At 38.2% G+C, this 16489-nt stretch overlaps 1 protein-coding gene across 1 annotated transcript in view; it reads left to right on the forward strand.

Annotated features, from left to right (window-relative positions):
• Cht6 (Chitinase 6) overlaps nucleotides 1-16489 on the forward strand; it is a 526853-nt gene that overhangs the window by 402032 nt on the left and 108332 nt on the right. The window contains exon 12 of the mRNA XM_068226058.1: nucleotides 7997-8365. Coding sequence (XP_068082159.1) covers nucleotides 7997-8365 — 369 coding nt within the window. The remainder of the gene's footprint in view (nucleotides 1-7996; nucleotides 8366-16489) is intronic.

A 16489-nucleotide genomic window follows, 5' to 3' on the forward strand; every position in this document is an offset into this window, starting at 1 on the left:
TTTCCTCATTAAGGAATCAAGATCATCAAGACAATTTCTCATTTAGAATGCTGTAAATTTGAACTACCGTTTCACATCGTATAAAAGCTATGATATAGATGTTGATTCCCATAGGGAACCTGAAATATTTGTCCCGAATGAGTAAATTTGATGGTCAAGCAGGCATCAACTTTTGGTAATGAGACAAAGTTTCTCATACTGCATTGGCCCTGCCGGTGGCTCCAAGTAGCCTACGCAGTGGCCTCCACGGTAGCACTAGCCATGCGTCTTGGTGGGTGTGCTAAGTACCAACTGATAAACCCAACTTAGCACACAGGGGCAAAATGCTGGTAACCAGGATTGAGTTAGCTGGAAAATATATAATGTCCAATAACGGACCATTTATATTAGTATAAAAGCTATATAAAAATACCACACTTACTGCATCACAAATTTTCACTATTACCGCTTTGTACAATCACATTTTTCCTAACCCTGAAAACGATCTTTGTCATCTCTTGTGAAGGGAACGTGATTTCGAACACAGATTAGAGTATTCACCAATGGAGGCCTGTTGCAGAAAGTTACGTGAAAATGAATAATGGCCTTGAAATCCTGATCTTTACAGGGTAAATTACACCTTCAGGAAGCAAGCCATTAGCCTCATATAAGTTCAGTGTTGCTCTCCGGTTTTCACTGATATTGCTGAATAACCCAGAAAGCCTCTTTGTGCTTGTATGCCGCATTCCATTCAGAAGTTAGTAATTTATTGTGTTAAGTTATACAGTGAAGGGTACCGAATATTTGTCACGTGATAACCTACGTACAGATTAGGAACATAATCGTGTGAAGTTGACTAGCATGGTCATATTATTGTGCAGACCAGTTATGGATACTGAAAAAAGTCTTAATATTGCTTACTAATGAAGACAAAATTAAAATCCAGGAAGTGGACAGGCATCCACATCTTTCAACGGTAGCACGTGTGTTGAAACTCGCACCTTTGAGTTTCAACTCGAGTTGATCCAAGTGTTGTCACTAGTGATGGGCGAATGATACTCAAGTTTGAGCAGGCTCGAGCCGGCCCGATACCCTACGTAGGCTCGATGCGGTATCGAACCTGTTCGAACTGTCAGGCGACACCCCACATAGACTATGCGGAACTCTGATGGACCAGTTGTTGTATTAAATTACTACACTCAGTATATTTATGTGTGTGGGGTGTTGAACACAAGGTTCTCTGTGCAGGGAAGAAGGATTTGTTCAATAGTCTTCCTCATAGTATGAACAACAAATTGGTAAAAGCAATTTTATGGTATGCTATTTATTTAATTAATATTTAACTTTGCATTTTACATTTCTTTCACTCTTCAGAAAATCTTTGTTTTATAACTTTGTTGTGTTTTGCAGGCTTAATGTTGTTAATCATCACTTTCAAGTACTGACAGTCAACATGTTTTCCATATACTAAGAGTTATTATTTTCTCATTAATAATATGCAAACTTGTTATTATTTCTGACAGAGCAGACGATGACTGGCAGAATGACAATGACTTGGGACTACTTTGAAAAGCTTCCAGACAAAAAACTAAAATGTACACGATGTGATAAAATAATTTTAAAAAATGACAGTAATAATACATTGACGATGATAAGGCACTTAAAAATTCATTATGTTTGTCCTTCGTTGAATGAGACAATTCCAAATGAGGGAGAGACATCTCCACCTTAAACGACGTTGATATTTGCTGGTAAAATATCCTTAATAGGCTCCCTTTTCATAAATATCACAGTTGATGGCTGCTCGCATTAAAATGGTGAAGGGCTCAGAATATCTGCCTGGACAGCGTCTACAAAATTACTCTAATATTGAGGTATACTGTTTATACTGATTTTACTTACATAAGCATTACATTACGAAACCATCAATAATTGACGATTAAAGAAAATATCTCCGAAAACCGAAACAGTAGTTAGTGGGACGTAAATTCAATAACATTATTATTAAAGAAAATAAAAAATGGAGTTCTTTATTGCTAAGGCCATAGCCCAAACAGGAAATAAATACCACTTACATCCTCGCTTTAAAAATGCTGGGAATATCGGGCAGGAAAAAACAGTAGGGCCAAGAAATAATAAATGTATTATTGGCTTTACGTCCCACTAACTACTTTTACGGTTTTTGGAGATGCGGATGTGTTGAAATGTAGTCCCGCTGGAGTTTTTTTACCTGCTGGTAAATCTACCGACACGAGGCTGACATATTTGAGCACCTTCAAATACTACTGGACTGAGCCAGAATCGAACCTGCCATGCTGGGATTAGACGGCCAGCACCTCAAGCCTCTGAGCCACTCAGCCTGGCACCAAGAAGGACATCAAGAAAGAGAAAGAATGAGCATGCTCCCAAAAGCAGGGCAAGAATATTGCAAACCCACCCGGGCCTAGGATATGTCACTTCCCTGTACACAAGACATGAGTTCCTGTTGTCCCTTTTAGTCAAAACTTGTGGCAGGCAGAAAATACCATGAGTCTATTCTAACCCTTACTTACAGAGTTTGTATTAACCGCAGTGCTATTAAATTCCATGAATTACTCAGCCTTTCACAATCTAATGGCAAGCTACTGTCACTGGAATGTTGTTATGGATCATTTGAATTGCGACTGAAGTGTACCACGAAATATTTTAGTTAAGAAATATCAAGGAAGTCGAATAAAAAGACGAAACAAATTCTAGTGTACTATTTATATCTTTCTTAATAATGTTAATTTTATTTCAGATACTTCTCCGAGGCAAAGGGAACTTGAAAAAGCATTATTTTGTATGATAACGAGAGATCATCAGCCCTTTTCGATAGTTGACGATACAGATTTTCGAGATTTTGTGCAACAATTTTATCCGCGGTATAATATTACAACGAGGAAGAGGCTGCGTCAAATGATGGAGGAAGCTTACGGCCACAGAAGGAAAGAAATTGAGATGGAGATAGCTGCTATTGAACACGTATCGCTAACTGTGGGCATGTGGACATCTTCAAACACTGAGGCATACTTAGCTGTAACATGCCATTTTATAGACAGTACATGGACCTTGCAAAGTTTGTCACTTACAACTTTGCGGTTTAGAAGTGTTTAGACCTCATCTCTAATGAATGAATGAATGGCAGTTAAATGCCAATGTCATGAATATCGTAACAGACAATGCTGCGAACATGAAGGCTGCTGTCAGAAGCATCACGAACGTTCAACAATTGCCATGTTTCGCTCATGCTCTGAATTTTGTAGTGAAGCAAGCAATGTCTGCAGTTCCCGAAATAGAGAAGATCAGGGAGAAGGCTCGCTGTATCATTGACTTTTTAAATCCAGTTGTTATGTGAAAGGAAAACTTGAAGCTCTTCAGCTGTAACTGGATAAACCATGCCATAAACTGATTCAGGAAGTGGAAACTCGTTGGAACAGCATGTTTTCAAAGTTTTTGCAAATTTATGAGCAGAAACAATGTATCGCTGTGACCTTATCCTGTTTTTCACATGCACCAGGAGGTCTGAATCCACAAGAATGGGAAATAGTGTCACATGTGCTTTCATTACTGCCACTGTTTGAATTTCTCACACGCGAAATATCATCAGAAAAACATGTTTCCCTTTCAAAGGTTTTTCCGATGAGTAAAGTACTACACAGTGCATTCCACCATCATCATAGTAGCAAATCTTGTGACCCTGTGAAAAGTTTGAAGATAATCTTCTTCAGAGGATCCAAACTAGGATTGTTTTAGTAGAGGACATAAAACACATGGCACTTGCAATGCTATTAGACCCACATTTCAAGAACTTAGGGTTCAAGAGCAAAGAAAAAGGGGCTTCTCAAAAAACTTTGCACGATGATTTTGAAAGAAGAACACAGTCCTCAAATTGACCTCTTGTGCCGGCCACTGTAAGATCATCAGTGACCATCTACTAGTGTAAGTCCCACACTCACTACTACTTCGTCCCTCTGGAAGTCATTCGATTGTGAAGTCCAGCAGCACAATGACAAGCAAACTGCAACTTCCGATGCAATTGTAGAGGTTCAGAGGTGTATGGGTGAGGTACTTCTGCTGCGTTCCACGAACACTCTGGACTGTTGGAAGAAGAATGAAGAAAGATACCCAAGTCTGGTGCTACTGGCAAAATGGTATATTAGCGTGGCTATGTCTGTACCAGCAGAAATAATATTTTCCTGGCAGACAAAATTGTTTCTTTGAACACGAATGATTTGTAAGAGTTTCTTGCCTTATTTTCACTAATTTTCTTATATATTATATTTAATTCTTACTGTTACCGTGGCCGCTTCTACTTCTTTTCTTTCATCCTGGAAGCTCAGCCTCACACTCAAACTGTGCGTAGGATTGAGATCTTTAACACCCTCTTGGCAGTTCTTAGAGCTATGGTGTTCTACATCAGGTCTATCACCCACCTGGCTGTGCGATCATGTAGAAAAGCAGATAGCATATGAAATAAAAATTAGAAGTGTTTAGATAATAATAATAATAATAATAATAATAATAATAATAATAATAATAATAATAATAATACCGAGCTCAGTAGCTCCAGTTGTCTAAGTGCGGCCAGAATCGAGTATTTGGGAGATCGTGGGTTCGAACCCCACTGTCAGCAGCCCTGAAGGTGACTTTCCATAGTTTCCCAACTTCACACCTTAATTGAAGCCACGGCTGCTTTCTTCCCACGCCTAGCCCTCTCCTATCCCAATGTCGCCATAAGACCTATCTGTCTTGGAGTGAAGTAAAAGCAAATTGTAAATAATGGTCTAGTAAGTATCAATAATAGTATGCAATAATAATAATAATAATAATAATAATAATAATAATAATAATAATAATAATAATAATATAGATTATCCCCCCTCACCTTCTCTGATACACCTCTAACTTCTGGTCAGGATGTAATAGTGTTTAGGACAGTAACAAAAATATGTTCCTGCAATGGTACAAATTAATCGCATATACACAAATAATGTTGCCCCAACATTGCATGAAGAACTTGGTGTGACTCGTCTCTGTACTGTGCATTCAAATGAAGTTCTGGAGGCAGTTTGTATATTCTGGGGAGGCATTTGCAATGAATCATTGCACATACACAGGTTTTGGCTGTCTCCAAATTACAGATACAGTTTATACGCTCAAAATATACTGAACTGCACAGCAAACACAGGACGAGGCGGTACCGCCTAGCTCAATAATCTAACACAGCCTTCTTGAGCTTTCTGGGTGATGACAAGCAAGCCACTAGGTCACTACGTGCACAAAAGCTCTAGCAAAGCTCGAACTTGTTCGAACTCTGACGTCATCTGCTCAAGCAGCTCAAGCTGGGCTCAAGCACAGCACTAGTTGTCCCATTTGAGATAACAGTCAAAATAATCCTCTCGTACATGGCCGAGTTTAACCTTCAAATAATTCATGATCGAAGAGTGTGATCAGAAAACAATATTTAATAACATATTGGTCCAAAATATAAGGCTTCAACTGACATTTGTTTTAGAAAGAGAGTGATCTGCAATGCAAATAATGTGCTGATACTTTCATGGACCCCACTGCAAATGTTTTTATATTTGTTGTTTGGTGTTTTACACCTTTTAATACACTGTTGTTACCGGTATTTAATAAGCCCCAGCAGAAAGGATTATCATATTTGTTCTCTCGTCTTTTTCACGCCTCTTAATACTCTCATCTTTAGAAATGGTAGATAGTCTATATTTTTCACTGTACCCATACATACACAATATAAAATACATGCATCTCGGAAATAAAACCATATCAAGTGTTTATATATTACTGTTGTCTAGTTCTGATTCGTGTTTTCGATAGTACATTTTCTTGCTTAACATATTATCTTTCCTTGTCCCCTGTGGAAACGTCCAAACAAGGTTTTACTGTATAAACTAAACTCTAGGTGTATCCCATTCTTACTCCATTTCAGTACATATCATTAAATTAAACAATCGTTTACTTCAGCCTCTATTTCTAAAGAGTTAACTACTGCTATCAGTCATGTTATTTATGCATTTATTATGGAAACATATTCTCTTTAATGTTCAAATTGTGTTTACAGAAAACCAGTCAACAAGTATTACTAATTAGACTCCGAAATCCTCTTCAAGTTCGAATGTCGATGAGAGAGCTCACTAGTGCACATAGCGCGAAAACTATACGTAAGATGATCGTTTGCATTCAATATAATCACTGTAGTGCATAAATAAACATAACAGAAAAAAATCCATGCTTAATCGCTCATAATAAGGGATGTATCAATGATAGGATTCTCGTGGTACCGAACGATAATACACAGTTTAATATAGGAATTTTCAAGGGACAGAAAATATCTGTCGTTACAATAGAATTCTCGCTATATGCCTTCCTCACAATAGTGGACTTCTACTGTAATGGACTACCATAGAATCTTCTAGGAATGACTGTGGAAAATTCCAGAGAATGTTCTATGATTGAATCACAAAATACCTTCCTGTTGTTTAAATAACCTCTTTAGTCCATCAACGGAGGATACATTTCATAATTAATTTAGATGAGTTTACTATTACTGTTTCTTAATGGATGCTGTAATTTTACTTCTGGCTGTTGACACAGGCCAAAGAAAATGTAGCTTCTGCCAAAGCCTGTCTTATTTACGGTGGTGGCAAGACGGAATTCGCTGAGGTGTGAGTGGTGCTGAGTAGTGACATTCGGACTACGCCTATTTTTATGAAAGGTGTTAGTCATAGGGCCGATCATGCTACGATAGCACTTTTTGGCCCAGTGAGAAAAGCCATAGCTGACTACTTCACTCTTCATCATGGCTTGTACACCTCAATATTGCACCATCATCAGGTTCTTATGACAACATACTTTTTTGTGGTGATCTTTGAGGATCCAACTGGCCTTCGGACTGAAGATTTAACATACATCAGTTTAAATACCTACTGTAAAATCACTACTTAGATGGAAAACTTGACAGCACTGATTGTTTAATTAACTGATAGGAAACTGAAATGAAAAATGAAAAAGTGTGGGAGACAAAATAAATGGCACAAAAGTGATGACAGACCGGAAGAGAAAGACATGCTTGTAATTTTTGAGTGTTTAGTTCATTTTTTACAATTTTTTAGACCATTAATTTCATTTTCTCATCAGTTATCAAAACAACCAACATTTTAAATTTTATGTTTAATTTCTATCTAATGAGTTTTTACTTTGTTTGAATCAATTACCCGTCAGCATTCATTCAGAAATTTACCATATGTCGGCCGGTGGACTAACTCTAACTAGGTAACACTAAACATAATGATCTCTTCAAATGACAGGTGCTATAGTATTGTGTGCCAGTGGAAAGTGTGGGGTGAAGGAGACACAGTAATGCAAAATCATATAATTTTATTTTGCAATATTAACATTTACCGCACTTTATCTGAAGAAATATTTTCCAGAAAATATTAATTGATTGTTAAATGAAAGAGATTTTGCATGCCACAGAGCAATATTCTCGAAATACCCAACTGCCTGTTACATGCATGTTGTCCCATCAAGAGTTTTATGTCACTGGTTGTGGAACTATAACTTCCTATTAGTGAGAGGCTGGTAACAATTCCAGCATTGACAGCTGGGAAGATGATTTTCCATGGTTTCAGATTTTCACATCAAACAAACGTTTATCAAGAACCATGATATAACCTATGTTATTGCAATGTTAAAACAACTAAAACAAGGAGAGCACAAATGTTATATACGGAGTTAGAAATACAGTGGGCACTGTGGTCCTCACTGTATTATTCATGATATTCTAAAAGTTTAAAATATGTGTAGCCATGTCATTATTTAAATCCTCGCAAAGTGTATATAAATTGTAATTTCTTTGAAGTTACGTCTTGGCACATTTGGAATGATTCTTCTATGTCCTGTTTTGCCATTTCTTTTGAAGTTACGTCTTGGCACATTTGGAATGATTCTTCTATGTCCTGTTTTGCCATAGGTTTATTCTTCAATAAGGCAGCTGACTCTTGTGATTATGCACGCAATGTTGTGTGTAAAAAACCAAAGGCAGCAAGTACTACGACAGCAACACCAGCAGCAGCTGGAGCAGTGCCCACGGAAACCTCAACTATACTGAGTACATCAAGCACACGAGCTCCGATCACTGCTGCCACGTCCAAAACTACCCGCTTCAGTACAGCCACTCGTCCTCCAACCACAACCACCACCACTACTGAACCACCTGAAGAGGATGAGGAAGAAGATGAGGAATACGAATATGATGATGATGAGGAAGTGGAGGATGAGGCAGAGGCAGAGGAGGATCCTCAAGCCATCAAGGAGCTTATCAACCTCATCAAGAAATTAGGTATGTACCTCAGCCCTGTTGCTTTCATTGTAGTTGCCTTGCAGTACACGCTGTTCATCCTGAATAGTGGTGAGACTCTAACAGTGAGACTCCTGTTCGTTGAAATGGGAAACGAATGACAGCTTGGGGAATAAGTACTGGTATAGGTTTGATAGCTTACAAATTGTTGTTACCATGTAGAGAATGTTACCGTTATTAAGGAAGAAACATATCATCGCTTAAGAAACAATAGAGACTATCTGACAATGCTCTTCCTATCCATTATTTTCCTTAAGACTGGTCAGGCCTTCCAGCCCCATATGGATATGCAGTCCATTAGAACAATTTTCTTTGTGTTATTTTTGTTTGCTTGTGTATAAAGGAAAATGAACCATATATACAATATACTTCAGGAGTGGGCAAATACGTCATGCAAGCATGCATCCCTACAGTACAGTGTGGTAAGAGTCACTTTCCTTTACACGTATCCATAAGAAAATGAACAGAGTGAAAATTATTCTGATGGACTGCATATCCATATGGGGCTCGAAGGTGTGACCAGTCTTAAGGAACATAATGGATAGGAAGAGCATTGAGAGACAGGCGGTATTGTTTCTTAAGTGACAATATTCTAAATGATCCAGCACAATAACTAATGTGACCGTATTTTCTGAAGCTGAAAACGGGATACTCACCAATACTGAGAGCTTTGCAGCCCCGATCTTCCCTTAATTGTGCAAAATTGTAGCATACATTTTTTTAAATATTGTAAATAGAAAAACTGTAGACCTGTTTATTTAATACATACATTCATCTTCATTATAGACAGTTATGACTTTCAGCATTCAGTTTGCATGCCTCTGTGAATTAACTAAGTGCCTGCACAACCCTCCACTTAAAAAGTAACATTGCTGTCTATTTGACTATTTATCTTCTTAGTGTAAGCACAAGGAAACTGACACTTATCTATTTGACTGTTTGTCTGCGTACTATGAACATAAAGCAAAAATATTACATCACTCAACAAATAAAAACACTCTTGTGTATTTAATTGGTTATCTACTTGCCTGAAACACAGGACAACAATCTTACGGCACTCAAAAAAATAAGACTATTGTGTATTTGACTGTTTACCTGTTTACCATCAACATAAGAATGGGACAAATAGGCATCCCAACAAAACCTTGAGGCGGCTGTCACTTTAAAATAAAGGTAACATAACTGGTGTAATTTTAAAATGAAGAAACTTAGCTGAGTAGAAATAAAATCAACCAGACAAAAACTCTCAGTACCATTAAAAACAGTCAAGTCAATACCTAATTGAATATTCACAAACCATCTTCCTTTAGTAACTTGTTTAGTTATTCAGATTAACCCTGGCAGTGGCAAGATAATTTTTGCTACACTCATTAGCAACGATGATGGGAGAGTAGGGGTTGCACAGAGGCCCATAGAGAGAACTTCAATTTAGCTTCACTCATAAAAGTGAAATATTTTAATATATTATACTCCTTCCTGTCGATGGATTTTATTATCTTCTAAATTGGTTTCTTGCAAACTAAACATTTCAACTTTACTACTCTGAGTTCTCAGCAGATCTCTAGTTACTTGCATCAGTCTTCATCGTGCTCTAGTTGACGCATAATACTTTTTCAATCATACCTGTATCACAAATATACCTCTCTTTACCCTATATCAGGCTTATGAATGTTTACTTTTCAACAGCAGCAAAATCTCTAACAACAAAAAAATGGTTAACTTAAGTACATGGATGTGTAGTATAAAGACTCAAAAGTTATAAAATATCTTTCTTAATATGTTTCCAAAATTGTTCTTTAGTATTACCAAAGGGACGCCCTCTGAGGCCCATTAATAATAATTGAATATACATTGTTTAGTAATGGATTTATTTAATACATTATTACGTTGTGTTGCTTAGTTATTATAACTTAAAATAACAATGTTTCAAATTCGTATATTGAAGGATGCAGTTACAATACACATAAGGTACATCAATGGGCTTTTAACCCTCTCTCCACCTGGTATGACAAGTCTTTCTTACTGTGCAAGTTGGCCGTGCGGTTAGGGACGCACAGCTGTGAGCTTGCATTCAGGACAAAAATGGGTTCGAATTTCAATGTCGGCAGCCCTGAAGATGGATTCCCGAGGTTTCCCATTTTCACGCCAAACAAATACTGGGGTTGTACCTTAATTAAGTCCATGGCCGCTTCCTTCCCACTACTAGTCCTTTCCTATCCCATCATCACCATAAGAAATATCTGTGTCGGTGCTATGTAAAGCAACTTGTGAAAATAAAATGACAAAACCTTCTTATGGATCCTTGATTGTCTGTGTGTTAACTTAGTACGTAATATTGCTTTACTAGAAAAACTATGACATTAAGACATCTGGAAAGATAAAGGATACCCCACATATATAAAAAATGGTGTAAAACGACCATTCCTTGCGTTGAGTTTGAATCACGTTTCTATCATTATAGTTTTTCCTTTAAATCACATTACATTGTTAGACAGTTTTCTTGACATATACAGGGTAGTATAGATATAGATGTTGATTCCCATAGGGAATATTGGTATTATATACAGAGTGGCCGGAAACAACCTAAACCAAGTATGTGAGCATTAGAGGGTTGATCATACTGATAAATAATTTGAAAAACGTAATTCGATATCTCGCGCCATTGTCATTTGATCAGCTTTTGAAGTTAGCCAATCAGTCTGCTTGGTGGGTGAATTGAAATGGGCTTTGTGAGGCGAAGTTGCTAAATCTGCACAAGACCGGCTTGAGAGCCACATCAAACACAACGGGGGTTTCAGCTGGTATCACCGTAGCTCACTTGCTATGGTGTGATCGTGTCAGCTCGGAGGTTCTTTTTTAAATCCCTCCCTGAGTGAAATTTTTTCTTCTGGTGGTGCTCTCACATCAGTCTTAAGCCACTATGCCATGTGAAGATTTAGCCAGACCACCTGACAAAGCCCATTTGTATTTGCCTGCAATACGATTTGATTGGCTAAGCTCAGCAGCTGATAAAATGACAATGGTGTGAGGTACTGAATCATTTTTCAAATTATTTATCAGTATGACCATCTCTCTAATGCTCATATACCCGGTTCACGTTGTTGCTGACCACCATGTATATTGACTGAATTGCAAGGTACCTGCTATGGTAATAGGATAGACCTCACAACCAGTAATTCACTGTCGAGTGTTGAGTGGCTTTAAATAATTCGATGCTAGAGAGACTAACTTCAACTGGAGGAATATCACTGAAAGCTGCCGTGCAGCACCTGTTCTCTAGGTTAGGGGTGGATGGAAATGGTGTCTATCAACATGTTAGGAACGGCCTAACTAGAACACAGTACAGTAGTGCTTCCACATGTTTGGCCGAAATAATAGCCTGTAAGGAAAAACGAACATAGTAGTGGATGAAAAAGTAGAAAGACAGAGTAAAATGGAAAAGAATCTGATTTATCCCAACACTGCATCAGAAAAGGCAAAATTTTGACAATCTCAAATGGTATTCTGTAGACCAATAAGTCAACTATTCAACTAAGTTAATAATATTCATATAATGTATACTCTACACAGCACACAGCATGCAATGCTAATAATAATAATAATAATAATAATAATAATAATAATAATATATATATATAAACTCATGTCCTCGTCCCAAGGTGGTGCAGCTCTTTTCAGACACACCTGGAATGGAGATGAGCTGCATGCACAATTTTAACCACATACCAACTCTGCTGCCATTTTTAAATCTCTGGCAGTAACACGAATTGAATCCAAACCTCTGAGGACGGCAGCTAATAGCGCTAACCATTATGCCATGGAGGCGGACATAATAATAATAATAATAATAATGAATTGTTAACATCCGCTCTTAAATGATTTTGTCTCACAGGAGTTCTTTAAAGTGTTGGAGTAGAATTATATTGATTTGTTACATTTAAGCACCCTCAAATGCTTTCATCTCAGCTGGGCCCAAATCAGCTATCATGGGTTAAAAAAACCAACAAATAACCAAGTATGCCACTGAGGTGAGCTAGAAAGTCACAATATCATTGTTTAATGGACTCTCTTAAGTGAAAATTCTAACACATACCATGTTTCCTTTTAACCTACAATACAGAAGTGCAAATTATATTCTTTATTTCAGGCTGCAGGTGTAAAAGTACCTTAGAACTCCACGTCAAACATTAAGTTTAGGTTATTTTCAGCTCAGTTAGCAAGCATTTCACTATTTTGTCCGTAATTCTGCTGTTTGTGGTGGTTTTTGAAGTTGCCAACACACATAGCACAGTGTGCAGAGAAAGGAGGGTGACAGGAGGTCAGTTCATTACTTGTGTATTGTAAACGTTTGATATTGTAATGTCTTCTGCTTCTATAGTTATTGTGTTAATATGCCCATCATTTTGAGCAGATATCACGTGAGTGTATTGTTGTGAATGTATCACATTCATAAATATGATGAAATAGGGCTCCCAGAATATCGTCTCCTGCTACTTGTTCCATAACACATTTAAAATTTTTTACAATTGAGTTTACGTCGCACCGACACAGATAGATCTTATGGCACTGGTTGGAGAGGAAAGAACTAGGAATGGGAAGGCAGTGGCCATGGCCTTAATTAAGGTAAGATCATAGCTGCGGGCTCCTAGCCGTACGCCTGTTCCATAACTCTAAACCTTCTTCACTATTTCTGTGTGTCCCACGTAAGTCAGCCACTTCCACATAATTGTCTCGAGAGAATCTAAGAAAGTTATTAATTTTTAGATGTATTGAGTTCTTCCAGATTTAGTTTCCAAAAACTCAAATTTCTTGCTGACTGGTCTTGTAAGGATCGATTCAATGAAGATTTAGAATAAATGGTTTTTCCTTCAAGCCAGTAGATTTTAAAGCATAAGTGTAGTTGTCAGTATTGTCAGTTGTTTAGCACCACCTTCTAGAAATTCTGTGGATGCCAATAACTCCATCCTCTGAGAATTCCTAAAGCAAGCAAGTAAGCTTGTAATTTTTTACATGACTATTGATCTTGTAGACATTGAAAAAGCATATGATAGTGTTCCTCGAAACAAGATATGGGAATGTCTCGAAGACCTAAAGGTTCCAAAGTACTTAACTGACAAAGTGAAGATGCTATACCAGAAGTGCTGCAGCTGTGTCCAGATAGGCAACGGATGATCAGAATGATTTGAAACAAAGAGAGGTGTCCAACAAGGAAGTGCCCTATCACTACACCTGTTCATAATAGTAATGAACAAGGTCATAAAATCTATCAAGAAAATGGACGGTGAACCAAATGACCTGGTTTTTGGTGATAATGTGCTTTTATGGGGAGACACAGAAGCTAAAACTCAGAAAAAACTTAACGAATGAAACAATACATTCAAAAATTTTGGAGATGAGCAAAACAAAGACGGTGGAAATGACCATCAATAAGGAAGGAACAAGCGCAAATATATTTCTGGAAGGAGTAAAAATTGAATCAGCTTCCCACTTCAAGTACCTCAGAAGCACAATCGCAAAAGACAACACTGTTAGGCAGAAAATACTCAGCAGGACACAGAAAGCATCAAACTTCTACAGTCAAGTCAGAAATCTTCTCTGGGACTGCAAAATGCCACAAAAAGCGAAACCAATCATGTACCACACTTACTTTGTGCTAATCCTCACGTACAGTTTAGAGACATGTACCCTGCTAACCAAAGACTGCAGTAGAATCTAAGCAACTGAAATGAAATTCATTAGAACCATGAACCAAACTACCAGAAAGGATAAGATAAGAAAAGAAGTGAATAGGAAAGTAACTGGTATCAAGGTTTCTATTACCAGTGTCATAAAGAAATGCAGGCTTCACTGGTATGGCACATAATGAGAATGAACAGGGAAAGACCTGCCAGAAAATATTTTGACCTTATTCTGTTAGGAAGAAGACCACAGGGAAGACCAAGAAAATGCTGGATAGACACTGTAAGATCAGATGTGGAAGAAAGCCAACACAAATGGGAGGATGTACTGGAACAGAAGATGTATGAAGACAGAAGGAGATGGCGAGCGCTTGTACACCACACCCTGGACACTGGAGTTGGGAAATGATGATGATGATGATGACTGTTGATATTGTGATCATAGCCATGGGATCTCCAGTTTCTCATGGAATCCAATCCACAGGAACAGGACTTTCATTTCAAAAAATCCTACTTGCTCTGGACAAATTCGAACCACAGCCATCTTGGTGAGAACCCAGTGATTATTTATTTTGAATATTGGTTTGTGAGAATTTACAAAATATGAAACTAATACATAATTAAAATCAATGGCAAGATCATATTACTCAATGCTGACGTCCGTTATGTAATAATGATAATAATTATCAATGACTGCCTTTAATGAGAACTAAATTACCTCACTGGAGGACTATCAACCATTTTTTAAGGACTGGCCTTGCTATTCTTGTCATCTTAAAAGAGCACTGAAATTTATGTAATTCTTTGATGGTTCATATTCCCTTTGGACCAATTTATATAGAAATGGGTCAGTGCTGCAAACACAAACTAGTCTAGGGATGTCCCGGCCAGTTGACTTGTGCGTCGTGATGAGAATGAAATGACGTTGACTTTGTTTCATTTTCAGATTCTGCCATGAATTTAAAAACTTTTTTGAGGAATTGAAAGTGGGGTGGACTCAGCCTTGGATGACACAATTGAGAAAGAAAGTGGGTTTAAATCCCACTCCCATTCATTCTAGAAGTCATTTTGTACTTCATTTCCAGGCAAATGCTAGGATGAAATCTAACATCGGCCATGTTCGCTCCCTTCTCAACCCCATCCATACGTATTTATAAATAAAGAACGTAAGAATAGACACTATAGCCACACAGGTTATCAGACAACTTCTTCTACAGTAAGTGAATGGGGCTATTGGCCATGATGACCCAAGAACCTGCCTGGCTCCATGGCTAAATGGTGAGCATGCTGGCCTTTTGTCACAGGGGTCCAGGGTTCGATTCCTGGCAGGGTCCGGAATTTTAACCATAATTGGTTCATTCCCGTGACACGGGGACTGGGTGTATGTGCCGTTTTCATCATCATTTCATCCTCGTCACGAAGCGCAGGTCACCTACGGGAGTCAAATCAAAAGATCTGCACCAGGTCTCTCTGGAAGCCACATGCCATTATTATTATTATTATTATTATTTACCCAAGAACCTTACATGAAAAGACAAACAAACAACGAACATTGAATGATGATGTCTTGATACCACATTATTTCAGTCTTCATGTGTTTCTGATAGACTTCTTTATGTTTCTTTGAAAACCTACAACCTGTTTTCCTGTTAATGGCTGGGTCAGGGATGGGATGAATGAAGCCCCCAACTTGTGGCGAGGATAGAAATTGTGCCAGCTGCCAAGGCCTGTCGCACTCCTCTGAGGCAATAATTAATTATTGACGGATGAAATAAAATGATAGTGGAGAGTGTTGCTGGAATGAAAGATGACAGGGAAAACTGGAGTACCCGGAGAAAAACCTGTCCCAACTACGCTTTGTCCAGCACAAATCTCACATGGAGTGACCGGAATTTGAACCACAGTATCCAGCGGTGAAAGGCCGGTGCATTGCGGCCTAAGCCATGGAGGCTCTGAAAATTGAAATGTCGTATGGCTTTCAGTGCCGGGATATCCCAGGAAGGGTTCGGCTCGCCAGGTGCAGGTCTTTCTATTTGACTCCCGTAGGCGACCTGCGCGTTGTGATGAGGATGAAATGATGATGAAGACAACACATACACCCAGCCCCCGTGCCACTGGAATTAACCAATTAAGGTTAAAATCCCCGACCCGGCCGGGAATCGAACCCGGGACCCTCTGAGCCGAAGGCCAGTACGCTGACCGTTCAGCCAACGAGTCGGACGTGGAGGCTCTTATGTTTCTTTATAAAAGAGAAATCCTTGTAATTCAGGAAGTAGCCAAATATACGCTGTTACTACAGGAACATGTTCAGATGTACAGTATATTTTATTCTTTCCTTAGAATTTACTGTACCCATATATTTTATTTTATCTCTCCTTTCGGGGCTAATGCAACTTTTGTGGGACTTATTTCATTTTCTCATGCATGA

Source organism: Anabrus simplex, chromosome 2 (genome assembly GCF_040414725.1).
Source record: "Anabrus simplex isolate iqAnaSimp1 chromosome 2, ASM4041472v1, whole genome shotgun sequence".
Taxonomy (NCBI): Eukaryota; Metazoa; Arthropoda; class Insecta; order Orthoptera; family Tettigoniidae; genus Anabrus; species Anabrus simplex.